The 19,730-nt window shown below is 38.5% G+C and overlaps 3 protein-coding genes and 1 pseudogene across 3 annotated transcripts; all 4 read right to left on the reverse strand.

Annotated features, from left to right (window-relative positions):
• Positions 314 to 1,499, reverse strand: LOC18781378. The gene has a single exon (XM_007213359.2). The coding sequence runs from the start codon at positions 1,203 to 1,205 to the stop codon at positions 552 to 554; it is 654 nt and encodes a 217-aa protein (XP_007213421.1). The 5' UTR covers positions 1,206 to 1,499; the 3' UTR covers positions 314 to 551.
• Positions 8,488 to 9,795, reverse strand: LOC18780169 (uncharacterized protein At5g06450). The gene has a single exon (XM_007211988.2). It carries the CDS (start codon positions 9,472 to 9,474, stop codon positions 8,839 to 8,841), a length of 636 nt encoding a protein of 211 aa, XP_007212050.1. The 5' UTR covers positions 9,475 to 9,795; the 3' UTR covers positions 8,488 to 8,838.
• LOC18778820 (protein ACCELERATED CELL DEATH 6) lies at positions 9,921 to 12,656 on the reverse strand. The gene is made up of 3 exons (XM_007213024.2): positions 11,625 to 12,656; positions 10,884 to 11,410; positions 9,921 to 10,764 (listed from the first exon to the last, which is right to left on the reverse strand). Exons 1-3 carry the CDS (start codon positions 12,220 to 12,222, stop codon positions 10,150 to 10,152), a joined length of 1,740 nt encoding a protein of 579 aa, XP_007213086.1. The 5' UTR covers positions 12,223 to 12,656; the 3' UTR covers positions 9,921 to 10,149.
• Positions 14,945 to 19,296, reverse strand: LOC18779836 (annotated as a pseudogene).

Here is a 19,730-nt window from a genome sequence, read left to right on the forward strand (position 1 = left end):
TCGTTGCATTGTGGTTCCTTAAACATGAAAGACATTGCAGTTTTATTTTTGGTTTGCAAGACAGGTTCTAAGAGACGATACTGAGGTTTGAATCGGAGGCTGGACCTGTAGAACTGATGAGTTCTTTAAAGAATGGCGGATGCATACATCTCACAGGATTTTAATCTTCCAGGTTAACTTTGTTAAAGTGGATAGGAGAATGTTCTGTATAGAATTTCACCTTTATGAATAAGTAAATTTTTGCTATAACTACCCAAGGTTTTAACAGATTCGTTTTCTTTCGAATTACAGGAAGATCTGAACCCATAATCACTAGATGTCAAACTCACGGGCAAATGGATTGAATATATTTCGGCGTTCAATAATACTAGACACACCAACTCGTCTCTTTTCCGCACTCTTAAAAGGAGTTGGAAGAGAACCATTTGCCAAAACCAAATGTACATTTAGAAGCTTGTTCTTTTTTCATGGCGCACTCTCCACTAGAACAAAGACCCTCATGAAAAGCAAAATATCCTATCCACCATTGTCACATTGCTAAATTAGCTTTTTCAAAAAGACAAAGCAACAAGTATAGCTTGCCTGCAGCGTGCCTTGGCCTGCTCAAGCCTCTCATTCAAAGTCTCTTCCTTCACTGCAGCCTTTATCATAACCATGTCCATTTCTATCAACTTCAACACCCTAAACAACTCGGTCACCATTCTGTCTTCCACTTTGCCTTCATCTCTCAACACCTCTGCTTCCTCTCTTGCTCTCTCAGCCACAATCTCTGCAACTTTCACCAACAAGTCAGCGGAACCAAATTCTTTTCCCATTAAGCTCTCCAACTTCTCCAAGAAGTCAGCTATCACATACCCTATTGGCTTCTCTAGCTTTATCTCTTTGGTTCTCTTCCAACCAATCTCAAAGTTGGGTGGCTCAGGCTTTACAAGGCCAGTTTCTGACCTCCTCCTGTCCCGGGTGATTTCCGATTTTCTGCGCTTTTCGATCGGAAATGTCTCTGCACTGGTGGTGGTTTCAGAGTCTGGACTTGGAAAATCTGGTTGAGTGGAGTTTGGAGGAGTGCATGTGGTGAGGGACAAGTGTTTTCTGTGTGGTCTGTGGGTGGAAAGCTGAGGTGGGTTTGTGGTGGTTTGGGTTGGGAGGAGATGGTTTAGTGGGTGAGAGTTTGGAGTTGAGAGGAATTGTGGGAATATGGAAGCCATGCCTGCAGCTGGGAAGTTGAAGCCAAACTGAGAGAAAGAAGATAAGGCTATTTGTCCCTGTTAGGATGCGAGTCAGGCGTTTTGCCGAGCATTATCCCGATTAATCACGGGCCCCACTTTATTATATAGCATTTCATCAGATTTTTATTTTTAATTGAAAACTTTCCCTTTTTGTGAACTCTCCAAATTCCTCTCTGTGTGGAAGTTGCAGACCTCACACTCAAGGAGGAAATTCAGAGCAAAAATCGAGCTCTCAAAACCTTCTCTCTTACTCCATAGAAGTCTCAGACCGCACTCAAGATATGGAAAATACAGAGAGAAAACCTCTCAAAATTTTCCCTCATATACCAAAACAAGTCTACTCTAAATTCCCCCAGCTGGCAGCCACTCATTGGCTTCATAATAAGACAAAAAAATCATCATCACAGAAAACCTACAGCTGACAACACGTGAGAAAATAATGAGCTAGCTAGCAGCACACATGTTACTAGTCGCATATGCTGACCAGCCATAACCTAATCGCTCTAATGTATGCAATGCATGATTTACTTTTGAACATCTTGATTGCATCGTGTCATTGTTGATGTCTTCTACAGTAATTATTTTCAATTAGACTAATCTAGTCTAATTAACCTTGAGCTTGATGAATTTACATGTTCAATTACAAAGTTGTTAAGAGAAGCTAAAAACCTTAGTTAAACATAACCTAACAAAAACACAGCTTAAAATTGTTTTTAGCTTTTAGTTTGCACCACCGTCCTGTTAAGAGTGTTTATTATCTACATTGAAAAGTTAAGGGACCTAGCTTGGGTTTATAAGGAGCTGGACTACTCCCTCCATTACCAATTGGTTTTGAAGTGGAATCTCAACTCCGCTACCCTTTATCCCTCATCTTCTCGTATATTTTTCCGCTATCTCTAACAAAAATGAAAACAGACTTGGTTACGTTCAAATAACCATTCATTTTACGGTCAAGCCATTTCCTTTAGGCACCAAGGTTATTCAAGGCCACCGCATGCCTGCAAGGCCTGCAGGGTGTGTCTACACTTAAATCAATTAGTTTCGAAAATTTCAACATTCGATCTACTTCCAATAGCACGAATGTACAAATAAAGCTTGCAATTGCCGGATTTCCCACACAATGCATATAAAATATATTGCTCTATAAATTGAGACATCACTTCACTTCAGGGCCCAATTGTATCAGTTTCCAACTACTACGTAGATTCCAGAGCAGAATTATATATTAGGAGAGGAACTAAAATTAAAGATGGTTAAAACCATGAAATTGGGTGTGATGGTTCTTCTTGCCCTAGCAATGGCAGCAACATCACTGGTGTTAGATAGAACAGAATCTGCAGAATATGTAGTAGGACTGTAGGAGACGACCTGGGTTGGACTGTTCCTCCAGATGGCGCTGCCACTTATGCTTCATGGGCTTCCAAGCATACCTTGGTGGTTGGCGATATTGTAGGTTCTCAACTACTACCCTGTCTGTCAGACTTGCTTTTTATCTTCTTATTTTGGTTAAAAGTGAATTTTGGTCATGTAGTTTGGCATTTTAACCACTTTTGACCTTATAGTTTCAATTCTGTCAATTTTGATCATATAGTTTCGTATTTGTAGCAATTCAAGGACAAGTTAGTATTCATGTCAATTTCTTTGACAATGTAAGGGGCAATTTCGTCAACTCAAAATCCTTGAGCATAAAAGCTCGTCTAAAACTCCCCTAATTTCATATTAGGGCTTGAAATTGGTCATTTGGGTTTAGGGTTCTTCAAAAATTGGGATTAGTGGTTGAATTTTGAGCCCTAATATGAAATGGGGAGAATTTCAAACAAACTTTTACACTCAAGTGTTTTGGGTTGATGAAATTGCCCCTTACATCGTTAAAGAAATTGACAGCTTGAATTGCTATAAATACGAAACTACAATGGCAAAATTAACGGAATTGAAACTACATGGACAAAAGTGGTTGAAGTGCCAAATTACATGAACCAAAAGTGACTTTTGACCTTTTATTTTAGTTCAACAATGTTATTGGAATATCATAGATCCTATATATCTACACTGTATATTTTTTTTATGCAAGAAAAATTGACATTGTATAAAAATCCATATACGTATAACATGTTTTAATGCTTATAAATACAAAAATATGCTAGATACTCGTTTACTTATATAGGGTTGTTTGGATTTGCAGTGTTTAAGTTTGAAGCAGGAGAACAAGACTTGGCTTTCGTAACCAAGGAAGATTTGGCCAGTTGTGACACTGCAGATCCCCTGCATGTATTCGAGAAACCAACAACAATTAAATTTCTTGGAGCCGATACGTTTTATGTCACCTCCACTTTGGCGGGGAACTGCTCCAAAGGGCAAAAGATGACTTTTGACATCTCACCCTCCTCAACCTTTTCAACCAGTCCAAGTCCAACTGCTGACCAAGAGTCACAGCTCCCTCTCAACTTTGTTACTCAGATCTCCGGGATTGGCTTGTAAAGTAATATATGCCGGGGCGTTCAGATTGATACATATGTCGTCCAAACCCTCCGGAAAAGATAGAGCCATATTATTTGAGATGGGTTGTATTCAAATATTCCATGAAAATGAAATTGATTGACATCTTTTCTTTTAAAATATTTGATGTCACAATAAAAATATGTCATTTACGTAGCACAAATTGCCTCCAGCTCTATATTTTATTTTCGTGCGAACGGGGCCGAGCCAGAAATTTTAACACGAGGGCCAAAACATAGGGCGCAAGTTTGATAAAATTTAAAAAAAAAAAAAACCTTAATAATATACAAAACAAAAACCAAATGATAAAAAACAAATTGTGTACCCATTTGTTGGGATTTTAAATGTTCTTTAAAAACTAATGTCTCAACAATAGTTTAGAGTAATGACAAATGAACATTAAAAGAACAAAATTCTAATAGAAAATGAAGGCAAAAAATTATGCAAATGGAAGAAGCTTCGACAATGGAAGTTGTATATAGGTAGAATTTAAGTAAATTTAGGTTTTAACCATAAAAAAACTTTCACTTTTAGAAAAAGTCAAAGCTTTTTAAAAAATGACAGAAAAACCTCTCAACTTTCAAATCAAAGATATGCAAATGTAACGGATTCATTAGGAAATCCAAAAATAAATAAGGGCAATTTTGTCTATTTAACTTCTTTAAAAAAATTTCTCTCTTCTTTGGACTTTTCCGAAGTCTCTCTAGAATTTAATGTACACAATTACAGTAGTTTGCAGAGAATTTTTTTTTTTGAACACAAACCGCTAATTTTTTGTTCTTTCAAACAATATTGTCGGAAAGCACTGGTAAAGTAGTACATTCCGGGTTCTTTGAATTGAAACATACGTCGTCCAAACCACACATCATCAGAATTGGTGACATTGCAATCGTTGAAATCTTCCTTGTTGATTCTTGCCAAATTAGTCCATCTACCATTATCCTCAAAAACTACAAAAGGAAAAAGGGTTAGCAAATTAGTTAGCTTAAACACAATCGGTTAGCAAATTAGTGCAAGTTTACACACACTTTACAATGCCAAGCCTCGAACCTAGATTCAGCGGGATGGAGACAAAGTTACTTACCACTATACTAATGGAGTATCGGCTAATAAGATAATTTGTTTACTTATAATTAGAAAAATTTACCTAGTACTTTCTTCTCTCTCACATGCCAACAAAGGGAGAAATACTTACATGAAATGGGGATAATACTATTTTGTTATCCCGGTCAATCATAGTATGTCACATGTGATAACTTTTTCACATGGCAGACTGTGATTGGCCTGAAATAGCAAAACAGTGCTATCCCTGTTTCATACAAGTTTTTCTGCAACAGAGGACACACCAATTTTCTATGTTTGATTTTCCTTTTTGTATTTCTTTTTTGTCATCAGATCAAAAACGAAAAATTTAGCTGCTTTGGGCTACTGTGATTTTATACATATTGTAGCAAAATTTGAACATGTATGATTTCAAATACACACCATGAAAGCTTGAAGATTTCAAATCCACATAAATGAGAAAAATAAAGCAAAACTCATGAAGCTGGCAGATCCCTCCTTAGCAAAAGAAAAGGGATCTGATTTTCCCATTCCCCTTTTCTTCACTTACATTTCCTTTTGCTTTTTAATACTTTTTAATCAATATTTTTCTTTCTTGTTCTTTCTCTTTTCAATTCTACCTTTACCTTACATTAAGGTTTGATAACTGAAATTAAGAAAAGTTAACATAAAATAAAACAAAAAACAAAAAATAAATTTTGGAAATTGATTTTTTTTTTTTTTTTAAAAAGTGAGTATTTGTACGCCAAATTCTTTGTTTTTTTTCCTAAGTATGTGAGTGTTATTTATCTTTGTTGTAGTTAATAGATAATAAATTTTTTGGGCTAATATGTTTACTGGTAGAAAAACTAAAGAATTCTACTAACCAAACTATCATTAGGAGCTTAGATATGGAAAGAGCAAGGTATGCATAATAGTCTCAGATTTTTATTCTTTCATAATATTAGTAAGTGATTGTACATGTCTTTTTAAAGGACATTGTAGGATAAAGGTCTAATAAGAAAGAGAAAAAATAAAAAAGGACAAAATTGATTAAAAAGTATTAAAATGTAAAACGGAGTGTAAGTGGAGAAAGATGGAGTGAGAAAATCACCTCCTAAAGAAAAAAGAAAAAACTTGCAGATCCCAGATGAACACCCATGGCAGGACCCACCCACCCATCGACTTCCAAGGAAGAAAAAAACCAAAACTCAAAGTGTGGGATAAAATTTGAAGCTTTCAAACACCCAAAGTTGACATCAAAACCCAAAAGCTTCCAGATCTCGACTCAAATCCCCCTTGAACATGCTAAGAACACCCAAATGCAATCAGACCTCCAATGGGAAAAAGATAAAAAGGGAAAAAATTATGAGACAAACTGAAACAGAATGTTTCAAAATTTTCCCAGTGAGACTAACAAAAACTTATAAACAAAATTTTCAAAAAAGAAAAAAATCGTACAACGAAGAAGACAAAGAGGTGTTGGGTGAGAGAGAAGAAAACATATGCATAGTTGCTGTTCTCTTTTCCAATAATTTAATTTAAAGATGGGTAAAAAGGGAATTCAATTTGTCTTATTCAATAAAACACGTGTCACTTGTTGAAGCAAAGGCTGTCACTACTGTCACTTTGAGCGACTCTTGGCTAGCATTCCTCTATGTGAGCAAGGTTTTTTAGCGTAGCCAGAATTTTTTTAGGGAAGGGGCAGTATTTAAAAGGCTAAAAGCTCCAAAAAAATTTCAGACAACCAAATTCCATTAGACAATACTAATTTCATTCATAATTCATGAAAAAATAAAACAGCAAAGCCTTTTTGAGGCATTTAGTTGAACGCATAGTAAGCACCAACAAATGGTTATATTTCAATCCCTCCAAAGAATTTTCCTACGAGGGGAGGTGCAGCAGTTGCGCCTTCTTGTGGCTCTATGGCTCCGCCATGCATATGTGGGTGTTAAAGTTGCTCCTTCCTTGTCATATTGTTATTTACCCGTAATTTGCTAGCCTTAGAAATAGGCAAGATATTGTATGAAATTGCGAGCGTGCCACTATTAGCAATGTAAAACCGTAATAGATTTGAACAAAAATAAAGTAACTTACGCACCAAGAAACTAACTTCAAACTGAACAATTGTGCATTGAATGGGGAATTGGTTCAATATAGGTTTTTTTTTTTCTATGCCTCAAGACAAATGAGGGACTTTAATATTTCTTTAATACCGAAGAAAGGAAGTAAATGACAAATAAAGAGTAAACAAGGGGTCAGATCAAGATGGTTAGAACTGGGACTGCTACCACCTTAGATCATTTCTGGATTGCTTTGAACGCTTTGAGACTTGGTAATAGTCGAATGATGGGGTCCAAACTTGTACTTTGACTGAGCACAATACCTTCAATTGATTGCAAATCAATTGGAAATTGATGCTAGTGTTGGAACTGGCAAAACAATTATCAAGAATATTTGTTTGCCTTGAGAAAGGAAATAGGGTTTGTTCCGAGTTTATTGTTGAAAAGTTGTGTGCCGAGACAATGAAATCTCTCTCTTTTTTATATGATTTTTTCCCTAGCTCGAGAGTCCTCAATCAATTAGGGCATGACATTTACGAGGATCAAATCTAATAGCATAATATAAATTATCCAATTAACTTGCCTTCACTGGCAAGAAAGAAAGAGATTTATCCTTGATTTCTTGAGCAATTATTAATTTACTAGAGAATCACTTTTTTAGCCACGCGAATTGGCCTAAGAGCACTTCCACCCCATTGTGCCATGGCAAAGGGCAAGGGCAAGTAAGGGCAAACACTATTCACGCGAATAGTGTTTGCCATAACAATTTTTTGATGCATTTCCACCCATTCCCATGGCAAGCCAAGGGCAACCACTATTTAACATGAGATATGAGGAGAGAAATTTGTATGGATTTTGGTGTAGGAAGTGAAGAACATGGCTAGGTATTTATAGAAATTTTTTTTCAATTTTTTTTGTATTTAAATTGGCCTCTGACGTTAGCTTGCCCAGTTTCGTGGGCCCACTTCTTGCTATAGTAACTTTTTCTTTGTGGGGATTGTTTTTGGAAACTCGGCCCCCTTTTGCTATGGCAAAAGGGGATGAGTGGAAGTGTTCTAAGGAGTTAATTTAGCCCGAGTGGCCCAATTGGCTATTTGTTTTATCGAGGTGGGTAAAAAACCAGTCCCAAACACATACTCCTATAAGAGTTCTTTCCTTAGGTCTACTTGCTTGCATGATATGTTTTGGGCCTTCTTTGAATTGTCTAAGATTGTTTTTCAATGCATTTTTCTTGTTGTTTGCTCTTCAGCCGTTTTATGTCAAGTTTTGGTCTCATTGTGCACTGTTCTTATTTCTTCTGCAATTCTTGCTCTGCTATATTCCTTTCTTGCACATTTCATATTCTCATCAATTGCACTTATTTCAGAGTTGCCTTTTGTTGCTCATCTTTCTAAGTCTTTTTGTTTTGTACTTCTTGTTGTTGCTTCTGTTGTGTTGGGCAGTTTTAAAGTTATTAACACTTTCTTTTGTATGGCAGTTTGTGCCATTATCCCTTGTGGTTTCTTTTGCACCAGCAGCTGGTTGTTCTTGAAAACTTTTGATTGCTTATACTTCAACAAGTTTTTGATTTCTACTATATTAAGGGGGAGACAAGTTTCGGTTTTTATATTTCATTTCCGTTTGTCTTCCCGTGGGATCACATCACTGATCAAGAAAAATTGTTTGTTCCCAGAAAGATGTAGTGACATAGAAAGAGGAATTATACAAGCTTTTGCTGCTAGCAACATCAGGACTGGACACATGAAATTGCAAACAATGAGATTTTCCAATCTGCTTGTTGCCTGTCATACAATTCTTCAATCAAACCATGCCCAACTCCCTACGCTTGAAACATGATCCACCTTGTGTTGACATTTCACACAGGCAAAACAATACAAGAAATCCCATAAACGATGAACAAATTTTCAACAAAATGAAAGTGTTTTATTGGGTACAAAACTCTACAACAATTTGCCTTAAGTGGCTCAACAGAAAAACAGAGATGACACCTGAAAATAGATTCTACCAATTTGTCAATCTTTGCTCAACAACTTCTTCCCAGTTTTGTAAGTAAGATAAGCATCAATGGTGGCGCACTCAATCTGCTCCGGCGTAAGCGACTCCTCAGCCCAGCTCGTCCATATCACATCCTGCGGCCTCTGCTCAACCCCAACCTTCAAAACCTCCCTTGCCAGATCCCTCGGGCCACACGCGAAAAGCCGCGGCTTTCGAAGCACATTGGCAGCCAGCTCAGTCAGTTCCACCACATTCCTAATATCAATCCCAAAATTCTCCCTCAACTTCACCAGATCCTCCTTGATCTGGATCCCGACAAATATCACATCCTTCATGATGAGAAATTTCTTGAGAGACGGGCAAACCGGGCCCGACTTGTGATCCAATCTAATGAGGACGCAGCCAATGCAGGAGAAGAGCTTGATGAGGACGACGCGAGCTTCGATTTTTCCAGTGCCTGCGTCGACGAAAGTCCATTCTGTATCGAACCCAACAACCATGTCTTTGAAGTCGCGGATGTTTTGGGTTATGAGGTAGAGGCAGAGGTGGATCGAGCCGTGATCGGAGACGATCTCGGTGACAACTTTCGTGCCATCGCACATTACGTTGTGGAAGCCTCGCAGTGGGTCTCCAGGTTTGGAAGATATTTCCATCTTGTTGTTTGAAGAAAGTTGCAGAGTGGAGATCTGGGGAAAGGCTTATTTGCCCAACCAGGCTTTTTGCAGTAAAACCCTTTATGTTTTATGTATTAAGAATATCTCCCAATTACAACCTGTATATTTAGGTCCTGTTTTTTTTCATTTTTTATTTTATTGGTAAAGCATTGGTCCTGTAGTTTGTCCGTCACTTCGGTTCCGTAGTTCCAATTTTGTTAGTTTTATCCTTGTAGTCTCAATTCAGAGCAACTCAAGGACATGTTTCAATTTCTGTCAAATTTCTCCAAATTATGTTAAGTTTCGATAACGTGCCCCTCATGTGGAGAGGTATTTGAATTCACTCGAGCCATCTGACGGTAAAAAGAAAAGGATAATTGACAAAATTGAAAAATACAAGGATATAAATTAACAAAATTAAAACTATAGGGACCAAAGTGGTAAAACCGGAAAGCTATAGGCACCAAAACTAGATTCAAGAGCTATTGGTATACAGAAAAACTAGATTCACCAAAGCTGTACATCAAAGTTGTTCATCTAATAATGTGACAGATGTGATGATGGAATAAAAGCAGTTGAACTACAAAACCCTCACTAATTTTCAGCCTTGTGTATGGGATATCTGTTGACATGCATCCTAGTGCATGCAAGTAGTGAAGAATGCACTCTTATTCTTCATTGTTTATTTGTAATTCTGGACTTGAGCTTACAAAGATGAGAAATAAAAAATCTGCCGGCTTCAAGGATGGAAAACATTTTGACCAATTGGGAAAGAAACAGGAAGGTACTAACATGAAAAGCAACCCCAATTGCATGTCCCATGATTCTGACGAATTGCTGATGGGGCATGACAGCCGTAATCCCTGTTGTGAAGGCTACTGCAGTGAATTGCAGAGCGAAATATGTAAGAGTAGCAGCACTTGTGAAATAGTAAACATAGGAGGACTTGTTGCTGTTAACAGCTCCCCAGAACAGAAGGCAAGCTGCAATTATTGAGAAAGTCATGGCAATGGTGTCTGCGATGATGAACAGTTTGAGATATTTGCTTGATTCCAGAAGAGCCACCCCTTTGTCTGGACCAATATTGTTGTTGTAGCCTCCAGGCATTGTGAAGGCCGCTGTAAATGTCACAGTTGTGATAAGTGTTGCAACCATCAAAAGGGTCTGCCCCATTTGTTTGTAAGTTTGCACTGCATTGGCTTCTTCTTGGTCTGCTCTTGAGAGGATCTTGATGCTGTCCAACCAAGAAGGCGGTGTCCGGAGATGTCCCCAAATGCTTGGGACTATATTCTGCAAATAAATTGATTAAGAGAAACAATGTCCATAAGACTCAAAGTTGTAGTTTGTTAAGCATTAATACCCCAATTTGGGAGATTGATCATGTATTTAGTTACTGCTCTAGTACTCACTCTGGGAGACGTAATTTCTTTGATTGACCTATCAATGTCAAATGCTGTTTGGCCATATTTGTTCTTGGATCTTGGATTTACTCTTCCATCCCACTTCAAGTAACACAAAATCCAAGTTTTTCTTTCAATGGTGGCTAGATGCAAAGGCATATTTCCATCAAAATCAGGCTGGTTTATGAGCCCCTCCAGCTCTGCTGTTTCTAGTATATACCTGACAACTTCTGTTTGCCCATTGAAGATTGCAATATGAAGAGCATTCCGTCCATAAGGGTCGACAAGTTCTCCCGAATCTGGGCAATGTCCAACAATCTCTCTAATCACATTGGTATAACCTTTGCTGGCTGCAACATGAATTGGTGAATAACCATGTTTATCCAAAACATACGCAATCGAAATATCGAGTTCTAGTAATCGTTGAACTGTTTTATGGTCTCCCAGGGATGCTGCATAGTAGAGAGGAGTCTTGCCTTGGTGGTCAGCTTGTTTGATCAGCTGCTGTTTGAACCTTAAGAGGGATTCCATGACACCTTATAATAATACACGAAAATTTAGCTTAGATTAGAAAAAATTACAGAAGACTCTTACTGATTAGAGGAGCAACATCTGTATGGAATGGATACTATTATTTTTATTTATGCAAAATTCAACTGCCAGAGGTGTCAATAGTGAAAGTCCCACATAGGATTTGCAAGTTAATTGAGATAATGGTAGCATATATAACTGTGCTAAAGTATGACATACCAAAATGCCTCTCAACCACAGCAGCATGCAGAGCTGTTTGGCCATCCGAACCACCATGAGCTGATGAAGGACATGATTGTAAAATTTGATTCAGAATATCTAACAATCCCGCTCTTGCAGCCAGGTACAATGGAGACTCACCTGCCTCATTTTCAAAACAGGCCAATTTGGGGTCAATCTTAAGTAAAAACTCAGCCACCTTGTTGTGACCATTCCTCACAGCTTCGTGTAAAACCGTGTCGTTCCCCCTATTTCTGACTCTCAGAGTGTCAAACATGCTGCTGCTGCTCACGTTCCTGAACTCTACTTGTGACATGGACATGGTTTCTCTGACCAGATAAGTGACAATCGAGAAGCGGCCAACCCTTGCAGCGACATGTAAAGGAGTATCTCCATCTAAATTTGGATGTGTGAGAAGGGACCTGCATCTGCTATAAATCTCAGCTGTAACATTGTTGTGTCCAAATTGCACGGCGATATGGAGGGCAGTGTTTTCCCGGGGTGTAAGTTGATATAGTAGCGTTGGATCATCGCTAAGAAGTTGTTTAAGGAAGCAAACATCCCCTGATTTTGCAGATTTGTAGAGCCTTGGATCCATGGAACTTTAGGAACATCCTGGTATTACATAATTATGGGGTTGCTTTATACAAGGCCTTGTTGTTGTAGTAATTTTGACACAGCATTTACCTTGGCAGCTGGAAAATTCTAAATTCATACCATCTGGACAACCAAGATTTTAGTGCACTGACTTTTAAATTCTTCTGGTCTATTTTGGTACATGTGGTGGAATTGAATCTGCCTAAAGTTCAACTCGGTTGGCTATTCGTCGAAATTGGAACTTGACAATAAAGCCTTCAATAACTGTGTAATTATGACAGTCACGTCTGTTTCAAACAGTAATCTACCGTGGCTGACTTCGAGTCCTTCAACGGAGGTCATTGAAAAACTAATAAATTTTGGATTCTTTTGAACTGCTGTCAAGCATTGCCTGATGAGGTGGGTAAATTTGCACCTCCTTCCAAGTCTTTCTATCTATTGACTGAAAAGAAAATAACCATGGAATTTTATGAAAAAATGAAAGCATTTCAAACTCTCCCTGAAGATGCAGACTGTTTAGTCCTTGGTTTCAGACTTCTGTTCCTTTTTGACTGTTTCGTTTTTTTATTTTGGTTTTTTTCTCTTCTTATTGACTGTTGTTTCTGTTGCTGTGAACTTATGACACTTGCTTCTCCATGATTTGGGTCATAGACTCTTTAATGTGTACTCTACTTCATTCGTGGCTCCACTCCAAAACCAATTGGTAATGGGAGTAGCGAAACTCTTTGTAAGAGCCCTTCCATCCATGCAGCCCAGCCCGAGGCGAGGGCAGAAAAAAAAAAAAATTTCGCTCCAGCGTTGCGCCCAGGCCCGGGGGTGGTGTGGGACCCACCATCTCGGGCCAGCCCGAAGGCGAAACCAGCCCTAGGTCCAAAACGCGGTTGCTGACGTCAGCACTCGCGTCACACTGACGTCGGCTAGCGCGTTTCAAATTTTTTTACCGTTGGCGCGTGCAATGCACGCGCCAACGGTAAAAAAATTTGAACCAGCGCGCGCTGATGTCAGCGCGACCCCAGCGCCAACGGTACGCTGCCACGTGTCGCCTCCAACGCCATCCGATCTGCTTCTGAGGATTAATCCAACGGCTGAGGCTTTTTTGGGGGAAAAAATATGAAAAAAAATCGTAAAAAATTCTAAAAAATTCTAAAAAACTATGATATTTTTTTTTTTCTATAAATACCTATCAATACCCTTCACTTTCAACACCAATACTCTTACATTTCATTATACTTCTACTATTATTCACTCTTTTTACACAACATTTTCCTCTTTTTCATCTAGCATTTTGATTTCACATTTTTATGGCTTCTTCTATCGAAACCGGAGGGGCTTGGAGCACCATGGAAGATGTTTCATTGTGTGAGGCTTGGCTCCAAATTTGTCATTGTCCCGTGTCCGGCAATGAGATGAAATTTTTTCATATGTGGAAAAAAATTCATGCCGAATTTTGTGAAAAAATTTCGGGGTCTACTCGTACGGAGATGGCGTTATCCAGTAGGTGGAAAATCCTGAATAAAGAGTTGGAAAAATGGAGAAATGCCCTAGTCAAATTATTGGATGAAAATCTTATCTGAAATTTGAAATTCATCCGAAATTTGAACCCTAATTTGTATGAAATTCAAATTTTGAAATTCATCCGAAATTTGAACCCAAATTTATCTGAAATTTGAACCCAAATTTATCTGAAATTTGAATTTTGAAATTCATTCGAAATTTGAACCCAAAAATTTATCTGAAATTTGAACTTTGAAATTAATCCGAAATTTGAATCCAAATATCTTATCCGAAAATTTTATCTGATTATGAATAGTCTTGACACGTAGGAATCCGAAAATCTTATCTGAAAATATTACCTAAATTAATTATTTTCATTAAAAAATAGGAGGAAAAAACAAAAAAATGAATAGTAATTGCCATGGCTAAGGGCAACGGGTGGAGACACAATTTACTATTTGCAAGGGCAAGCACTATTCACATGAATAGTGCTTGCCCTAGCTCCACCCTTGCCATGGCTAAGGGCAAATGGGTGGAGTTGCTCTAAACCCATACTAGTAACTTTCCAATGTATGACTTTTTCACTTTCACATCTCACACTCCCCCACACGTGTGGCGAATGTTCAAGTCTAACACATAAATAACACACATTGGGTGATGTAGAACACTTGTGGCTGTTGGACTTTCACACGTGGACAACCCGCTCTGATATCATGAAAGCTTTGGAATTTCTTGATATATTTTCCTCATTGAGGAAGGTATTTATAATACAAAGGGTTGACAAAGTTCTATTGTACAGCTAACAAACGGCGAGGAAAATAAAATCCAAAAATTGAGTAATCTAATCACACAACTAATTGACAACTATAGTTTACTCTTATTAGAGGAAATAAGTAGATGTCTGAGGAGGAAAAATAGGTGATTTAATAAGTAACATTAAGTGTCAATGGTTGAAACTTCAAATGAATCAAAGAAGTGGGGTGGGCTCGGTTGACTCAAGAAACAAAGGGGAAGTCTTTTTACGTTTCTATAAGTTCCCAAGGACAAATGTGAGGACAAATGCACCCGAGATACTATGTTCTTTATGTTTTTTGTTCCCAAGGATAAGATCTGCCAACTCATGCAATGCATGTAAGCTATAGCAGTGGGCCAATCCAACTGACACCCGATTAGTAATATTGAAATACAGAACTTTATACATCAAAAGTGTATAATATTGTGACAAATTGTAATCTGTAAACTTTTAAACATCAAACTTGTTCATTAGATATGTGATAGATGTGCTGAAGGGGTAAAAGGAGTTGAACTATAAAGTAGTGCAAAGTGCACTTATTCTTCATGGTTTGTTCTTGATTTTGCACTTGAGCTTACAAAGATGAGAAATGAAGAATCTGCAGGCTTCAGGTAGGGAAAACATTTTCACCAACTGGGAAAGAGCCAAGAAGGTAATAACATGAAAAGCCGCTCCGACTAGGGTTCCCAAGGTTTTGAGAAATTGCTGATCAGGCATGGCAGCCTTAATCCCTGTTTCGAATGCTATTGCGGTGGATTGCAGAGCAATATATGTAAGAGCAGCAGCACTTGTGAAATAGTAAACATAGGAGGACTTGTTGCTGTTGACAGCTCCCCAAAACAGAAGGCAAGCTGCAATTATTGAGCAAGTCATGGCAACAGTGTCTGTGATGATGAACCACTTGAAATCATTATTTGACTGCAGAAGAGCCTGCCCTCGGTCTGGGCCTACATCATTGTTATACCCCCCAGGCATTGTGAAGGCAGCTGCAAATGTTACAGTTGTGATAAGTGTTGCAACCATCAACAGGGTCTGCCCCATTTGCATGTAAGTTTGCACTGCATTGGCTTCTTCTTGTTCTGCTCTTGGGGATATCTTGATGTTGCCCAACCATGAATGTTGGGTACCGAGATGTCCCCAAATGCTTGGAGTTATGTTCTGCAATTCCTATTAGATGAACAGTTGTAGTTTGCTAAGCATTATGACCAATTATATACAAGGAATATTAATTGTGTTATTAGCACTCACCCTGGGAGATGTAATACTAGATTCTGCTGTTTCTAGTATATATCTGACAACGTTTGCTTGCCCATTGAAGATTGCAATATGAAGGGCATTCCATCCGTAAGGATCAACAAGTTCTCCCGAATCTGGGCAATGTCGAACAATCTCTCTAATCACACTGGTATGACCTTTGCTGGCTGCAACATGAATTGGTGAGAAACCCTGTTTATCCAAAACATATGCTATCGAAATGTCGAGTTCTAGTAATCGTTCTACTGTTCTATGGTCTCCAAGGGATGCTGCATAGTAAAGAGGAGTCTTTCCTTGGTGGTCAGCTTCTTTGATCAGCTGCTGTTTGAATCTTAGGAGCGCTTCCATGATATCTTACAATCAGACAAAAGTTTAGTTTAAATATTGATTAAAAAAATTGCACAAGTCAGGAAAAAATATAAATTAAAGAGGAACTAGCTAGAATCTTTTTTTTTTAGAAGAGCAACATCTGTATGGAATGGATACTACTATATTATTTATGCAAATTCAACTATCTGTAGTGTAACCCCCATAAAGAATTTGCATGGAAATTGATATAATAGTAGTTGCTGAGCGCAAGTGCATATTTAAACCATAGCTCAAACATACATAACTGGGGAAAAGTGTGACATACCAAAATGCTTCTCAACCACAGCAGCATGCAGAGCTGTTTGGCCATCTGAACCGCCATGAGCTGATGAAGGACTTGATTGTAAAATTTGATTCAGAATATCTAACAATCCCTCTCTTGCAGCCAGATACAATGGAGACTCACCCGCCTCATTTTCAAAAGAAGCCAATTTGGGGTCAATTCCCAAACTCTACTTGTGACATGGACAAGGTTTCTCTGACCAGATAATTGACAATCGAGAAGCGGCCAACCCTTGCAGCCACATGTAAAGGGGTGTTATGGAGTTACAATAGTATTTCAGTTACAATAGTTAATCCTACTAATGATAGGAAATGGTCAGTTGTCAGTTACGTTGTTATTAGGCCATAACTCCATATTTATGTTTGTGATAATGACTTGTTGTAACTGTAGATTATTCTCTACAGACTTTATATATATTGCATAATGATCATATGAATAATATAATTGAATATACAGTTTCTTCATTGTATCAGAGCTAATGGCTAATGCCGACTAGCGATCCTCCAGTTGCCAACATTGAGAGTCGTTGGCGCTCCTCACTCCTCACCCATAAGGGTGTTTGTATGTATAATGCTTTTTCCTTTCTTCTTCTCAAAGATGAATATGTTTTTTCTTTCCACCTTAGCTGTAGCCGCACCTTTATTTTACCACTACAACCCTTTCTTCTGTTAGCTCGTTATTTTTGTGTCTCCGCCGCGCCGTCTTCATTGTTGACCGTCTCCTCAATCGAGCTCTCTTGTGGCAACCCATGGCAGCTCCATTTATCTCCCTTGGCCATGATGACGAGATTTCTGTTTCCTCTGCTAGCCTTGTCACTGCTCACCGAGTCTTCTCCTCGTCGGCTTTTTTCTCTCTCTCTCATGTCATGCTATCCTGCCGTTGTTGTTCTCTTACACAACCACTGCATGTCCCTCTTTTGGCTCGCTAGCTCCTTGTTATCCATCAATGTTGGGCCACTGCTCTCTGTTGAAACCGAGCAAAAAAAAACTTTTCCTTTCCCTCAAAGATCACACCTCTCTATCGTTGGTTTCTCCACTTGAAATCTCTCTTCACTTCTTCGTCTCTCTCGCCGAGCTGTCTCTCTTCCCTCCACGAGCCTTATCCTAGTCTGCAATCGTGGGTTCTCTCTCTCATGTATTTCTGATGGTTTCTCTATCGTGGTTTCCATACTTTCCCTTTGTTTGTTGATGCTGCCTGTCATCGCTCATCGAGCCGTCTCTCTTTCCTCTGTGAGCCTCGTCAACGCTTGCTAAGCCTTCTCTGCCGTGCTACATAGCCGATGTTCCCTTTGTACAGCCCCTATTTCTTCCTCTGTGTTGCCGACTTGGTATCGGCCACTCAAGCCCTATCACTGTGTTGCTGCCTTGGTATTGGCCTCTCACGCTCTATCTATGCTCAACCTGTGTTCTCCTCCCCTTTTAAGCCCAATCTCTTTCTTTGATTTTACTATTGGTCTCTGTCTTCTTCAATGCTCTCTTGCGCTGCCTTTCTTCTTCTCTGTTACTCGGGTATTGTCTTCTTTTCTTTATAATTCTTTTATGTTACTAGGGTATTCTCTTCTCTTCTTTTCAATTGTGTTTTCTCTCTCCCTATCATGGGTTGTCTCTGGAATCTTGAGTTTCCTTTCCTTTTCATGGATTCTCTCTTACATCTTGTTTTCTCTCCCTCTCTTGACTACTTTCTCTGTCTCACTTGGTTTCCTCCTTTATTTCTTATTATTGTTTTTTGGGTCAATCATCCTTTTATATTTTAATCTATATGGGCCTCTATCCTCTTGTGATAATATTTTCTTTATTACTTCTCTGTTCCCTCGTAGTTTTCTTCCTCATATCTTATTGTTTCTATGGTGCCTTGAAATTCAAACTTACTCATGCTCTCGTTTTCTTTTCTCTATGTCCCAGGTTGGTTTCACCTCCAATCCTCTACTATTGTGCTGCATCCTCTCTTAACCCCTTTATTCCCTTCAAATATTCTTTCTTTTCTCTCTGCACGCATCCCTTTCTGCTTTCCATATGATGAATTTTCTTTTGTTTCCATTCCTCATCTTTATTATTTTTATAAATAAAAAAATGCTCTTATCTGAATTATTTTTCTTTCTCATTCCTCTTTACAACATTGTCTATTTCTCTTTATCCTACCTAGAGGGTGATTCCTAGGTAGCATTATGTTTCTCAGGTGCCTAGAGTTGTTTCCTAGGTACATTTGATTTGTATGTCAGCCTGTCATTTTATTCCTTCCTTCCATGAGCCCATGCTCTCCTTCACTTGCTGCCTTTCAATGGGTGTTATGTTTACTTTGTTTATCTCATGCCGCTGTCGCAACTCTGGAGATTGGAGTTCTTCTTTTTTGTTTCCCTTACTAGACTACTACAAACGACTGCTACTGCCATCTCCATCACCATACAGTTTCTTCATTCAAATCTTGCTATGCTGTGCGCGCTCGATTTGCGGGGGAGTGTTATGGAGTTACAATGGTATTTCAGATACAATAGTTAATCCTACTAATGATAGGAAATGGTCAGTTGTCAGTTACGTTGTTATTAGGCCATAACTCCATATTTATGTTTGTGATAATGACTTGTTGTAACTGTAGATTATTTTCTACAGACTTTATATATATTGTATAATGATCATATGAATAATATAATTGAATATACAGTTTCTTCAAGGGGTATCTCCATCTAAATTTGGCTGTGTGAGAAGGGACCTGCACCTGCTATAAATCTCTACTGTAACATTTTTGTGTCCAAATTGCACGGCGATATGGAGTGCAGTGTTTTCTCGGGGCGTAAGTTGATATAGTAGCATGGGATCATCGTTAAGAAGTTGTTTAAAGAAGCAAACATTCCCTGATTCTGCAGATTTGTAGAGCCTTGGATCCATGGCATTTTTGGAACTAGGCAGGCATTACATAATTGTTGGGGTTGCTTTATATATGGCCCTGTTATTGTAGGTAGCAAGTGTGGAAATTTTGACAGAGCATTTACCTTGGCACTTGGAAACAAAAAAAAAAAAAAAAAAAATCCAAATTCATCTAAATCGGAACAACCAAGATTTTTGTGCACTGACCTCTAAATTGTTGTGGACTATTTTTGTTCATGTGTAGGAATTGAATCTGCCTCAAGTTCAACTCAGTTGAGTTTATTTTTAGACTACACCAGAAGCCTCCAAGTTGACTATGGATATAGACTACACCAGAAGTCTAAGATTGAAAGAGTAATGCTATTTGGACACACAACATTGACCACCTTATGTGGCAACTGATGTGTGATGCCACGTCCAATAAATGAATGATGCCATGAGGACGGCTGACGTGG

Source organism: Prunus persica, chromosome G4 (assembly GCF_000346465.2).
Source record: "Prunus persica cultivar Lovell chromosome G4, Prunus_persica_NCBIv2, whole genome shotgun sequence".
In the NCBI taxonomy this organism is placed as follows: Eukaryota; Viridiplantae; Streptophyta; class Magnoliopsida; order Rosales; family Rosaceae; genus Prunus; species Prunus persica.